Genomic DNA, 13442 nt, shown 5'->3' with positions numbered 1-13442 from the left:
TTTCTTTTCTTTTCTTTTCTTTTCTTTTCTTTTCTTTTCTTTTCTTTTCTTTTCTTTTCTTTTCTTTTCTTTTCTTTCCTTTCCTTTCCTTTCCTTTCCCTTTCTTTCTTTCTTTCTTTCTTTCTTTCTTTCTTTCTTTCTTTCTTTCTTTCTTTCTTTCTTTCTTCTTCCTTCCTTTCTGCTTTTCTTTTTGGCAGCACAGCTAGTTCTCACAAAGCATTGCAGAATTGCAGGGCATGCTACGTTCACTTCTTAGCTCTTAGTTCTTTGACAGGCAAGGTTGTTAGTCATTGCAACAAGAGACTAAGTAATGCTCATCTGCAGACAAGAAAGGCTGTCATTGACTCTTTTGATTAAGACTTTGTTGCAGGCATTTTTTTTTGAATTTTATTTTTTTCTTATCAGTTACATTTTATTAACTCTGTATCCCAGCCGTGTCCCGATCCCTCATTCCCTCCCAGTCCCTCCCTCCCTCCCTCATCTCCACCGTGCCCCTTGCCAAGTCCACCGATAGGGGGGACCTCCTCCCCATTCATCTGATCCTGTTTTATCAGGTATCTTCAGGACTGGCTGCAAAGCTCTCCTCTGTGTCCTAACGGGACTGCTCCTCCCTTGGGGGGTGGGGAGGCCAAAGAGCCAGTCACTGAGTTCCTGTTAGAAATAGTCCTTGTTCCCCTCACTATGGGAAACCAATTGGTTACTGAGGTACCACAGGCTACATCTGAGTAGAGGTTCTAGGTTACATTCATACATGGTCCTTGGTTGCATGTCAGTCTCAGAAAAGACCCTGTGCCCAGATATATTTGGTCCTTGTGGAGCTCCTATCCTTTCCTCATCAGACTAACTCCCCTTCTTTCTTATGATTCCCTGTACTCTGCCAAAGGTTTGGTCATGAGTCTTTGCTTTGAAAACACTGCTAGTTAGAGTCTTTCAAATGCGCTCAGTAGACTCCTGTCATACGTTCAATGCACATCCCATCTGTCTTTTTAAACGAGGATTGATCATCTTACCCCATGTCCGCTCTGTTGATTATCTTTTTTAGGTGTACAGATTTCATTATGTTTATCACATCTCATAGGTCTATATAAATGAGTATATACCGTGTTTGTCTTTCTCCTTCTGGGATATTTCACTCAGGATGATCTTTTCTAGATCCCACCATTTGCCTGCAAATTTCATGATTTCCTCCTTTTTGATTGCTGAGTAGTATTCCATTGTGTAAAAATACCACAATTTCTGTATCCATTCCTCCGTTGATGGACATCTGGGTTGTTTCCAGGTTCTGGCTATTACAAATAAAGCTGTTGCAGGCATTTTTAAGAGCAGTTTCAGATCAAGTCTTACCTCTAATACCTTAGTAATAAAAGCATACAGTGTTACGGTTAATGACATGACCAGGTTGTGTATTTGTAGAATAACAATTTTCACTAGATGATCAAAATATGTGTCCCGGATGCCCTTCACTGTCAACTTGACACAGTCTAGAATCACCTCAGAAGGGAGTCTCCATGGAGGGGCTGCCTTGATCTGACTGGCCTTTGAGCATGTCTATGGGTTGTCCTGATTCTTACTTGATACAGGAGAGCCAAGCCCACTGTGGGCGGCACCATCCCTGAGCAGGAGAACCTGCACTGTATAAAAACCTGGATAAGAAAGTATAATCCAGTGTGCAAGTCAGCTAGCAAGCAGCCATCTCTGTGGCTCCTGCTGTGCTTCCTGGTTGTGAATCAGTCCCCAGGTGTGAGGTAACACCATGCAGAACAGCAAGCAGGACTGCCTCGACTTCCCTCAATGCTAGACCATGACCTGGAAGTGTAAAACAAATAAACCCTTTCCCTAAGTTGCTTTTGGAGTTGGTATTTGTCATAGCCACAGAACAAAACCAGAACAATATGTAGACACTACTATTATTTTTGTTTTAAGCATGAAAAGGGAAAAACTCCCAAATCTAGAAAAGTTAAGAAAAGCTACACAATTAATAAAATGACAGAATAAAAACCTGCTATCTCCTAGGCATTGAAATCATCATTATTTTAAGCAAATATATGCTATTTATTTGAAAATAATTTATAGCTCTATGTTTCTTGAACCATTTTCCTATAGGAATACAGATTAAGAAAGAAAGATACAAGATAGGAAAATGCATAAAAAGACACAGGTAGTGAGATGTTCACTAAATTCTTTCAAATGTCTATCCAGATGATAAAGTTGATGGCTTTCAAAGGTTTTCCTTGCAAGTCTAAGCATATAAAGCAACAAAAAAAAACATCACAATATTCATACCATTAGATATTATCAATCTGAAATGTTTCCTAAATACTCTTCATATCCTATCTACGTAGATCACAATAGTATTTTGTAAATAAGGGCTGATGCCTTTCATGAGCAGATGGGATATAATATTTATAGTAGCAGAGAAGATATTACTTTTAGAAAGAGTCTTGTTATTGGTTTGTGATTTTTGTTTGTTTGTTTTGAGACAGGCACTCAGCATGTAGTTCTTGCTGGCCTAGAACTCACAGAGATATATATGTCTCTACTTCCAGGATGCTGGGGTTAAAGGCTTGAGCCAACACGTCCCCATGTTTGTTAGTCAAAGAGGACTTAATGGTAAAAGCTTGTAATCCTTGTTACTCGAGACCTGCTTGTGAACTATTCTTTCTCCTTGACAATCCTTTGAAGTACATAGGGAACACAGCGAGAATGGTGATTTTTGGAAGGGAGGGGGCCAGAGCCTCACTCTGTAGTCCAAGCTGCCTTCAAACTCAGGATCCCCCTGCCTCAGCCTCCCAAGTGCTGGGATTACAGGTGAGGACCACCACCACTGGCAGAATGTGGTCTGTTTGTCACCTAAATCTTCAATTTCTTTTCTTGGATTAGGTCATAAATACAAATCCACATCCGTTCTCTTAAGCGGGAGTGACTCTGTGAAGTTGAGCGCTGTGGACGGCCGGGTTATTCCAGGTGGGTTCTGCGGCAGCATACAGCATAGGACGGGAAGTGCCCAAAGCTGCGCTGTCTCAGTACAGAGCGAACTCCGGATCCGAGTTCATTTTAAGTAGCCTTGAGTTTGGAATAAAGGAACTGTGGGGCAAATGCAACCCAGCTTAGTACGTCTCATCATCAGGGGACAGTTATGATCAAAGCCACCCCCTTAAATAATGGAAAGTTTGCCTAATTGGCGAGAAGAAACTCATGGGAGTAGGCAGGGGAGAGAATGCCTCGGGGATAAGCCTGGGGTTTGTTTTTAAATGTGACAAGATACCATTATTTCTCAGAATTGCAAGAAGTAATTGTAGAGTGGGCAGGCCTTCTGCTGGAGCCTTCACTTGATGGGGTGCCTTTGTGCAGAGAGAACTCCTAATAGCCTCAATTAAAAAGCCCCCTGTCCTCTCCTGAGAAGCAGGGAGGGGATATGGTGGATCCTAATTAGAGCCGCCAAGAGGGCCGTGAGCACAGACGCTTGGGCTCCAACTTCATCTCTCACTAATTGTGAGGCCTCCTTTTGAATTCCTGCTGTCAACTCACATTAAAAAGGAAGACCAAAACACTGACAGGGGGAAGGTCCTTTTCCTTCACCAAAGAGAAAGGATTTTTTAAAAACTAAAAATCCAACCGAGGGCCTTGGGCATGCTAGGCAAGCACTCTACAGCACTCCCCACTTTTTAATTTTGAGGCAAGATCCCACTAACTTGATAGAATTTACTGTACAGCTGAGGCAGGGCTCAAACGTGTCATCCTCCTGCCTCAGCCTCCCGAGCACCTGGGGATTATAGAGACAAGGCCTGGCTTGCATTTAATCTCCCTGTCTGTGTGACAGTCCCTGTCTATTCTCTCTCTTTCTCTGTCAGACAAGGTCTGACTATGTAGCCCAGGCTGGCTTCAAGATTACAGTTCTCCTGCTTCAGCCCCACGGGTGGTAGGATTATGCTCATATACCTGACAAGAAAAAGTATTTCTGACTTCTTGAAAAGCCACAGAATCGAGTGATATTTACTGATATTCTTTGTCTCCAGTGGGTGAACAGCCCTTTGCACTTGGTGAAAAGACACAAAAGGAAGCTTCAATATGGTGTGCAAACCCTTTTTTTAAAAAAAATGAGAGGAAACTAGACAACACTGTCTTCTGCTGCAGGGCAAAAGCAGCCACCTAGAGACCGGCCCAGCACTGTACTGGGGAATCATGTGCCCATGATTCTTGTTAGCTACTGAAGCAAGCAGTCATGCAGACCCTTAGTCTGGGGGAAAATCAGACTGGGTGCACCTGAAGATTTAAATTTAAACAATTTAGGCTTCCTAGTTGGCGTTACCAAGTCCTTAAGCCATGGTTGGCAGTAAGTATTAGTTTAAAAATATTTAATGTCAGCTATAGATGAATCAAGTTAATGGAAATTTTGTGTGGTTCATGAAAATTTGTTTAATTAATACTGTTTTTTAAAAACTGCACGATGCTGTTTTAAGGAGATGTTTAAAGGGAGGCAATGATGATCCTTCTGTTCATCATCTACCTTATCCAGGATACCTGCTCATACCCCAGGAGTGGTTTAACCCAGCTCGGCCAAGTTTAGTGCTTGCCTGAGGAATCCTGGCCATAATTCTGAGCACAGCAGTCTTGTCTGAGAACAAGTCAATTGTTCCCCTGTCACCTCCTGTAATTGGAGGAGTCACACAAATTTTAACTCCTGGCTAGCCACAAGATGAACCTCACAAATTATATTTATGAGCTTGCAGCTTTTCTGCACCCCCCCCCCCCCCCCAAAAAAAAAAAAAGCTGTCTTGGGCCTGCCTTCCCTTAATTGCTCTCACTAAAACCCTTTGGCTTCATTACCAGCCTATAGTATTAATGTTCAGTGCAGGCCCTGGGTTCTTTCTTTCTTTCTTTCTTTCTTTCTTTCTTTCTTTCTTTCTTTCCTTCTTTCTTTCCTTCTTTCTTTCTTTCTTTCTTTTAGACCAAGAACCCGTTTGAGGCTTAGCATCTTCAAAAGGAAAAGAGGTGGGCTCCTTCTTATTTATATTCCTTTAACCTAAATGTGTCCCCACCCCAGTCTCAGTTCTTTCTGAGACAGAAGTGGAAAGAAAATCATGCCTCCCCTGAGTGCTGTTTCTAAGCTGCTCTTTGTAATGATGGATCACAGGCAGTAGTGAGAGGTGAGAAAAAGTGGGCCTGTGTGAGTCTCTGGAAATGCAGTCACATGAAGAAAAGAAAAGGAGTCAAAAAAGCAATGCCTGTGTGCCACATTCAACTGCTGGCTGTCAGTGCCAGCCGCTCACCCAGAATAGCTTTGTGGTTCGTGAGCTACAAAGCTAGTATTGTCAGACATGCACACAACTGAGGATTAGGGACTCCTCCATTCCCAAAACATTGATCCTCCAAAAACGCCACAAGCAGAGCTCAGGAGGATCCTTTTCTGCATAGAGCCTGCATATTAGAGCCACATGGAAGATGTATGCCTTTGGAACTTTCCATGCCTGAGAAACAGGTGGCACATGTGGCCTTGGAATTAATGTTCTTTACATCTTATTCATGCAGTGGCTATTGTCACGTGGGTGATGGCTTCGTTTTACCCATCCTTGTATCCCTCACTATGGCATAGCTCTTGGAATGCCATTCATTCGTGATAACAGTTTATGAAACAGCACAGTCCTAGGGAGAAAAGGGTATAGGAAAAGGGAGGTGAGCAAGAAGTGAATTTTTCCAGGTGTAATGGCGCACACCTTTAATCCCAACACTCAGGAGGCAGAGACAGGCTGATCTCTGAGTTTCAGGCAAGATTGGTTTACAAAGTGGGTTGCAGGACAGCCAGGGCTACATGGTAAGATCCTGTCTTTTAAAAAAATACCAAAAATAAACTTAAAAACTAAAAAAAAAATGAATCCTAAGAATGGGAAGGATGAAAATACATACAGAGCAAGGTATGTATGGTATTATGGGAAGAGCAAGAATTATGGAAAGGAATATAATTCCCCTTTGTTGAAAACATGGACAGCAAATCTTGTAGAATTGCTAAGGATATCAAAGAATACTGAGAAGCAGTGACCATTTTGAGGAAGGCATTTGAAAGAGATCTTATTTTTTTATTTGTGTTCGCATGTATGTGCCCAGAGTCAAGATAAGGGCACTGTTGGGTCACCTGGAGCCAGGGTTACAGGTGGTTTTAAGCTGCCTGACATGGGTTCTGGGAAAGAAATTCTGGATGCTTGGAGGAGCAGTGAGCACTCTTAGGTGCCTAGCTATTTCTCCAGCACTTGAGCAAGGAATTTTGAGAATTGTTATGTTTTGTTGCCGTGATAAACAGGGCCAGAAGCAGCTTAGAGAAGGAAGAGTTTATTTCTGCTTATGGGTCCAGAGGGATAAGAGTCCATCATGACGAGGAAGCATAGTAGCAAGTGACTGGGAGGGCAACCGGAACGGGAAGCTGAGCGCTCACATCTCCAAACCCAAAGCCTGAAGCATAGAGAACAAACAGGAAATGGTGCACGTTTTTCAATTCTCAAAGCCCACCTCCAATAACATACTTCCTCCAGTAAGGCCATACTGCCTAAGCCTCCCCCAAAGAACACCACCAATTAGGGACAGAATGTTTAAATACGTCCCATGGGAGAGATTCTCATTCAAACCACCATGGCAGCTTTAAAATGTATCTCTAAGGGCTACAGCTTTTGACTAGCATGAGGATGCTAGAACGAACCTCTAGTAATTAAACAAACAAACAAACAAACAAACAAACCAAAAACAACTAACAACATTTGGGTTGACTATATAGCAAAACCAAGACCATGGTCATAGGAAGTGGCCTGGGACATACATAATGGAATGCAAACACTGGAAAGCCACTTGACTGACTACAAAGAAACAAACTGATCGGAGAATTGGTAGGTTGCTTATAGAAGCCTTTGGAAAATTAGGAAATTGGAGATTAGAAGATAAACAGGAGTTTAAGAGGTCAAGAAGCCAAATCATACAGCCCAAGTCATAGCCCGGAAATGGGATGATGAGAAAGTACTTCCTGGTCTCTATATTGTTGAGTGTGCCATTTGGCCAGACGGCAGCTTTGGGTCTCTCCCTGGATTACATGCTGAGGGAGGAGCATCTGGGGGAGAGATTAACATCTCTTTAGAGTTCTGTGTTCTTTTAAAAAGTTTTTAAAATTTATTTTTACGTATGTATGTGTGTGCCCACTCTTCTGTATACATACCATGTTCATATAGTGCCTGTGGAGGCCAGGAGAGGGTGACAGAGCCCCTGAGACTGGAGTTCAGGTGGTCCTGGGCTATCTAACATGAGTGCTGGGAACCTAGGCTGGGCCCTCTGCACGAGCAACAGGGCTCTTAATTGTTAAGCCATCTCTCCAGCCACTGGCTTCTGTGTCCTTGAGGTGACCCGTGAGACATCCACATGGCCATTACGTAACACCCCATCAGGCTTCTTCATCAGCGCGGCCACTCACTCCAGATGCGGCAGGGGAGGAGTCCTTCCGCATCCTTCCTTCAAACCGTGGGTGAAATCCTCCAGACTCAAAGCGCTTCATGTTTAAGTCTCTAACAAAGTTTTACTGAACACTGAGGACCTGCCGAGCATCACAGCAAGCCTTGGCGCTCTAGCGCCCTTCTTCCTCCGCAGGCCCCAGCACAGCCACAGAGAATCTCCTCCAGGCTGGCTTGGGATAAGGGAACCCTGTCGAATCAAGCACTGCGTCTGTGCTGCACTTTCACACAGATCAACTTACCTAATTTCATAAGCGTTTCACTCCTCTGCTAACGAGAAAATGGAGTCGAAGAGAGCTGCCGTCACCGCTCAAAGCAACTAAGGGCACAGGAAGCAGCAAAGGCAATGGGATTTTAGGATAACTGGTTAAAGGTACTGGTTTACAGGTGGTTCCTAGCAGAGCCAGGATTCCATCAGGTCTGCCCAGACAGTGTCGTCTGGAGCACAGTTGTCAATGGGAGTAACGACCTGGGGATCAGGCTGCTGCATATCAAAGCTCTTCTTGCGTTTTACATTTGACCCTGGAATGGAGATGAAGCATGTTCCCTCTAGGAAGCTGTGGCAGCTTGTGTGAGGCTGTGGAGGCCTCACAAGAGAGACAGTTCAGGATGGGTTAAAAGCACTTTCTTTTCTGCAGTTAATGTGGGCGGGCCCTAAGGTAATACAGAGAAAATAAAATGGACTTTCACTGTGAAAGAGGCTTAGTGAAGGTCAGAAGTAGGTGGATGGCCCAAGTCACAATGCCCCCAAATAAAACTAATGGCAACATAAAGTTATAATTCCCAGCTTGTTTATGGCCGGGATAATAAAGACTGTGCAGGTTTCAGTTTCCTGCAGAAGAGAAGATAAATGGCTGGTGCCAGATGTTTTGAAACTAAGCAAGATAAGATGAAATTTTAATTTTTACTTGCTTAACTATTACCCGTAATATTGATGACTATTAAAATGCCGGTTGGATTCATAAAACAGGGAAGATTATAGCTACCTGCTTGGTTATAGGCTAGGTGTGAAGGGTGGCTCTTTTTGTACGAGGAGATTCACAAGTGTGAAGAGTCCACATCTGGAACAGAATAATTTATTCTAGGCATTCGCTGAATTCTGTATGTGACAGCCATTTATACCAGCTCTGGAAGAACAGATTTCAGAAAATATGCTTGGTGCACATCCTCCGCCTTTGCCCGGATGATCCCTCCTGGACCCTTTGTCTCCCTTGCTGCCCATGTGGGCATCCCCTCCAGCCTGACTTCGTCTTGTGATCTGGGCTTACCCAGTACTCTCCAGGTCAAATAAATAATTACAACAAATTAAGAAAGTCATTTAAAAAATAAGCCAATTAAAAAATAGCCAGAATTTGTTTAAAAACAAACAGTCAAAAAGCTGCTGTGGTGACAGAGACAGGCAGACCAGCAAGCTTAGTCTACTTGGGTGAGCCCCGGGCCAGTGAGGGACCCTGTTTCAGAACCAACAGCAGCACAACGGGATAGTGTCTGAGGAGAACGGCACCTCTGACGTCTACATGTGTCCACACATGCTCATCTGTGCACACGCATCCGTGCACCCACACGCACAATCACCTACCCCCACACTGGCTTCACAAAAGAGTAAAGTATACCTGAACAAGTAGTTTGGAGACAAGCACATAACAAGATGATGGGGAAACAAGCCTCCTAAACAGGAAAAGACGGTTTAGCTGTGTTCTCCTGAGGGAGACGGACCTGGCCCAGGAAACCCACCAGGAACAAAGTAACGTGAAACCATGTTGCAAGTTACACAGCAGGAATACAAACTTACATTGAAAGGATGAAATGAGGTTAGATCCCACATGTCCTAGATGCAAAAGACCTTTGAACAGTGATAGAAGTTACTTTGCAAAAAAGCAAGCAAGCAAGCAAGCATTGCAGGACAGCCTGGACAACATCACAGGCACTGTGACACAGGCTTCACCCTGCTGCTGGGAATCCTCCTGTTTGTAGATTCAGTCAGGGTGAAATCCACACTGAGGGTCTTTTTAATTTTTAAAAGCTCTTTGAGGGTTCCTGAAAAAAACCATCAAATGTTTGGAGGAGAGAATTGACAAACTCTTGAAAAGACATTTGTGATGTTTTCAAATATTTCTGTCAGTCTGTGTTGCCTTTAATAGCACTGGTGAATTAATAGTATTTGAAAGAAGCTCTATTTTTCCAGTGTAGTATGAATGGAAAAATTTCACCTGTCTTAGCTGTGCCAAAGAAGGTATTAAAATGACACACATTTGAGTTTGGTGTTTCTAAAAACCAACTTTCAGAAGTTTTGCTAATGATCATGGATTAGCTCCTGCTGTTACCCAGTTACCACAAACAGCAGTTTACATGCGTGCTGTAAGTGCTTCTGCGGCTGGAGATTCGAGTACTCTGTCACCAAACGTGGCTTAGCTCAGCGACTCCCAAAGCTGCAGTCAGGAGGTAAGTGTCTGCAGTCTCCTCCAGAAACCCAGCTTCCACCTTGCTCCCTGGCAGGACTCACTTCCCTTCTCCAATGTCCTGAAGAAGTTGGCTTCTCACTGGCTGCGTACCAGAGGCCAATCTTAGCTCCTTCTGGCACCTCCGGGCCCACATGGCTGTTTGCTTCCTTGAGCCAGCTAGAGTCTCTCTGATCTTGGGAAAGGCCTGGTCTCTCTTTGGAAAGCTTATTAGTAAATCAGGATCAGACTCATTCAAGATAATCTCCCTTTTCATCAGCTCAAAATTAATCAGTTTGAGATGCTGATTGCATTTTTAAAACACCTTCATTTTCACCCAGTAATAGAAGCTAATAATGGTTTCTAGGAACTTTGATGTGAGGCTGCGCAGGAGCGGTACCCTCGATGTGGTTGGTATACAAGGGTTCTGTGAAAAGGCAACAGGGAGACGGAGGCTCTGGCCCAAGCAGGCTGTATTTAGGTCTAACCTGATCCTCTTGATTGGGAAAGTTTTATCATCTTACCCTTTAGAGTACTAGAAGTGGAACAAATGCTAACTTTAATGGGGTGATTTTAGCACTGCTTCAATCATATTCTTAGGAAACAGGGGAGAAGATGAAGGAAGAAATGAAAACACAGAGCTGAGTGAAGTGGCTTAAAAGTATTAGAACCATTCAAAGGAAACCGGATGAAGGAGAGAAACTGCCTAAACCTCTTTTAGATGAAGAGCAGGGTTGTCTTCCAACACATCCATATTACAAGTTCTTTTTGCCTTGCTGTTGACTGACACGGCTCTCTGTCTTGAACTGTAGAGTCCACTCGAGGGCTGCCCTTAACCCGGGTCATGGACATGCTCCCCCCAATCCCAGAGCTTGAGGCCACTTCTGGGGTGCACCAGCAAGATCAATCTACACGGTGAGTGATGCTCCATCTTATTGACTGTTTGATTTGTGCATTAGAAACATGAACCCGTTCCGGGAACTCTGGCTGACCCTCATCAGCATTGCTGTCTGGGCTGAGGACATAGAAGTGATAAACTTGAGAAGCCATTGGAATTGGGTGACACTAACTAAAGTACCCATTTTCTCCAAGGTTTAGGAAGGATCAGCAATCTCTCAGCCTACTAGACTAATCACTCAGTCTATTCAACTGCACCTGAAATGTCAGCTCATCCCTTGGCATCACTTGTCTTGGAGTGGAGCCGTTAATTAGAGCATGAGAAAAGGGAGCATGAGATTTGTTCAGTTGAACCCATCCACCTAAGTCATTGAAGTAAAACATTAAATTTAACATCGGCTACTCTAGCAATGTGCCTTGCTTTAATATATTCTAATCTAAAACTATGCTCAGAAGTGTCTTAGTGATGCTTTTTATTCATTCAGCAAATATGTAGTGAGTGGCTGCAGTCTTCTACAGTAAGTTAAATGTGGCAACAGGAAGGAAGAGGGGAACAGTGTCTCTGGTACTCTCCCATTGTGCTTCAGGGTGGCTGGTTGAGCCACTTAGATTTCATAGGACTTGAGAGGTTATCAGTCCAGGTTCTAGCAGGAAACTGGTGTTTTACTCAAATTGAATAAATCAAGGGGAATTTAATTAAGAGTCTGTTAAGCCAAAATGTGGAAATTCCAGATGGGGAGAATATGTTTGTGTGGGAAGAGCTGTCTGATAAGAAGCTTGAGCTCCATCAAAGGATACTGTAGCCTTCAGTTGTCCTGGAGAGAGAGAGGGAGAGGGAGGAGGAGGGGGTGGGGGAGAGAGGGAGAGGTTGGGAGGTGGGAGAGAGACCCCTGACCTTCCTTTTCTTAGCTGTGCTGGTATTCTCCACTGGCCAAGGCCAACCAGGGACAGATACACTAACCCAAGCTGAAGTGGCCTGTGTAGGCTTCTCCCAGGGCAACAAGAAGGTGGAGAGACATGGGGAGCAGATCTGGGGATATGATTGAAGATCCAGTCCAAATGGTCAATATGCAAAGTGGAAACCTAGTGACATGTATCCATTTGTGTTCAAGAAGAAAGCATGCAGGTCTTAGGGCTGTCATGGTCTGCTGTTGGCTAGAAATTCCTATGTTTAACGAGTGTGCCAGGGAGAGGTTTCTGAGCCCTGTGTCTGACACCTCGAATGGTGGTCCTCAAGCAGGCCTGTTCAGGCTCACAGATAAACATGCCCCACTTTGTTCATTCACTTCAAAAGTGGGCTTGGTGTCAAGAACTCTACTCACTGGCAAAGGTGACAAGGCAGTTAACAGGGACATTCAAGTAGAGGCCCTGCAACTCCAGTGATGAATGTAGAGTAACACGGGTCTAGAAGAGCTTACCACAGAGGCACCAGTCAGATGACAAGATACCTCGCATTGGCTAGATCCTCAACAAACATACGGAGTGGGAGAGTCTTTCTGCTGCTGTCCCACTAGTACCGTGGTCTGTGGCAACAGAGAGACCTGAAACAACTCTTATGTTTTTATTGAAAAGAAGCCAAAAAATCCCATGAAGGCAGAGTCAAGAGGAATCTCTAGGCTTTCTCTGTCCTGTGCTTGTAAGTTTTTCATCACTCCAACGCTGTTCTTGTAGAGATACAGGGGGGCATCAGAGTAGAGCACAGCAGTAGATAGAGGCCCTAGCCAGTGGCAGAAGATGTTACAGGATACAGTGTTCTAATGTAGACAATACTAAAAAACAAAACAAACAAACAACACCAACAAAACACACACACACACACACACAACTACCTAGGTGAATATTTGTTTTTTATTAAAAAAAACAAAACAAAACAATAAACCTTTCAGGCTATTCGTGGACAACCTGGACTGAAGACTTTGAAGACTGATGAGAATTTTATTTTGTGAGAGAGTGGGCTGCTAACGCCTGGGTCCAGCTGAGGAGGTACTTAGGGGATGGTGAGGAAGGAACCCTGGCTGATGGGAACGAGCTGGAGAGTGTGTGTCTGACCCATTGGATCAAGGGAACAACAGTGTGTCAAGAGCTGCTGCAAGCCACGGAAAACAAGCTGACGGAGCCCAGGAGAGAGCAAGAGAGTTTACATCTCTGCTCCAAGTCTTCGTCTTGAGGAACCAAGAATAGCCAAAAGGGAAAAGCCTTTTTCATCAGGTCATGTTGCAAGTGCAGGATCATTTTTGTTTTTGTTTGCTTGTGTTTTCTATACAGATGAGTGGTTTCTATTTGATAAATTACTCAAGAGGGGCTGTGTATGGGCTCAGACGTTTATTTGCATGTATAAATCTTGCCTCCTTTTGGCATAGACTGTTTTTTTTTTTCTTTAATCCAACTTTGGAAATAAAAAGAATTGAAATGAAATGCCCTGAGTATTTAAATTTGATGGCAAATATTTCCTTGGATTCTTTTGGCTCTCATAAGCACAGGCATCAGTTTCAACAAGAAACACTCATAGATGAAACACCAGTTCTTCTTATTGGAAAAAAATCATTTCCCGGAGCTAAGATGGAGTGTGGTCTTCCAATAAGATCATATGACTAAAATTGCCTATCTGAACAGCAGAAGTGAG

General features: G+C 43.7%; 1 protein-coding gene across 3 annotated transcripts in view; it reads left to right on the top strand.

Annotated features, from left to right (window-relative positions):
- Tmem156 (transmembrane protein 156) overlaps positions 1 to 13167 on the top strand; it is a 48521-nt gene extending 35354 nt beyond the window's left edge. For all 3 annotated transcript variants that reach the window (XM_055624106.1, XM_055624107.1, XM_055624105.1), the window contains 3 exons: positions 2881 to 2964; positions 10735 to 10837; positions 12706 to 13167. In XM_055624106.1, the coding sequence (XP_055480081.1) occupies positions 2881 to 2964; positions 10735 to 10837; positions 12706 to 12730 (212 nt within the window). In that variant the 3' untranslated portion in view covers positions 12731 to 13167. The remainder of the gene's footprint in view (positions 1 to 2880; positions 2965 to 10734; positions 10838 to 12705) is intronic.
- Positions 13168 to 13442: the final 275 nt, after the last annotated feature.

This window comes from Psammomys obesus, unplaced genomic scaffold (assembly GCF_907164565.1).
Source record: "Psammomys obesus unplaced genomic scaffold, mPsaObe1.curated_primary_1811, whole genome shotgun sequence".
NCBI classification, from domain to species: Eukaryota; Metazoa; Chordata; class Mammalia; order Rodentia; family Muridae; genus Psammomys; species Psammomys obesus.
This window is presented reverse-complemented; position numbering and strand designations above follow the sequence as displayed.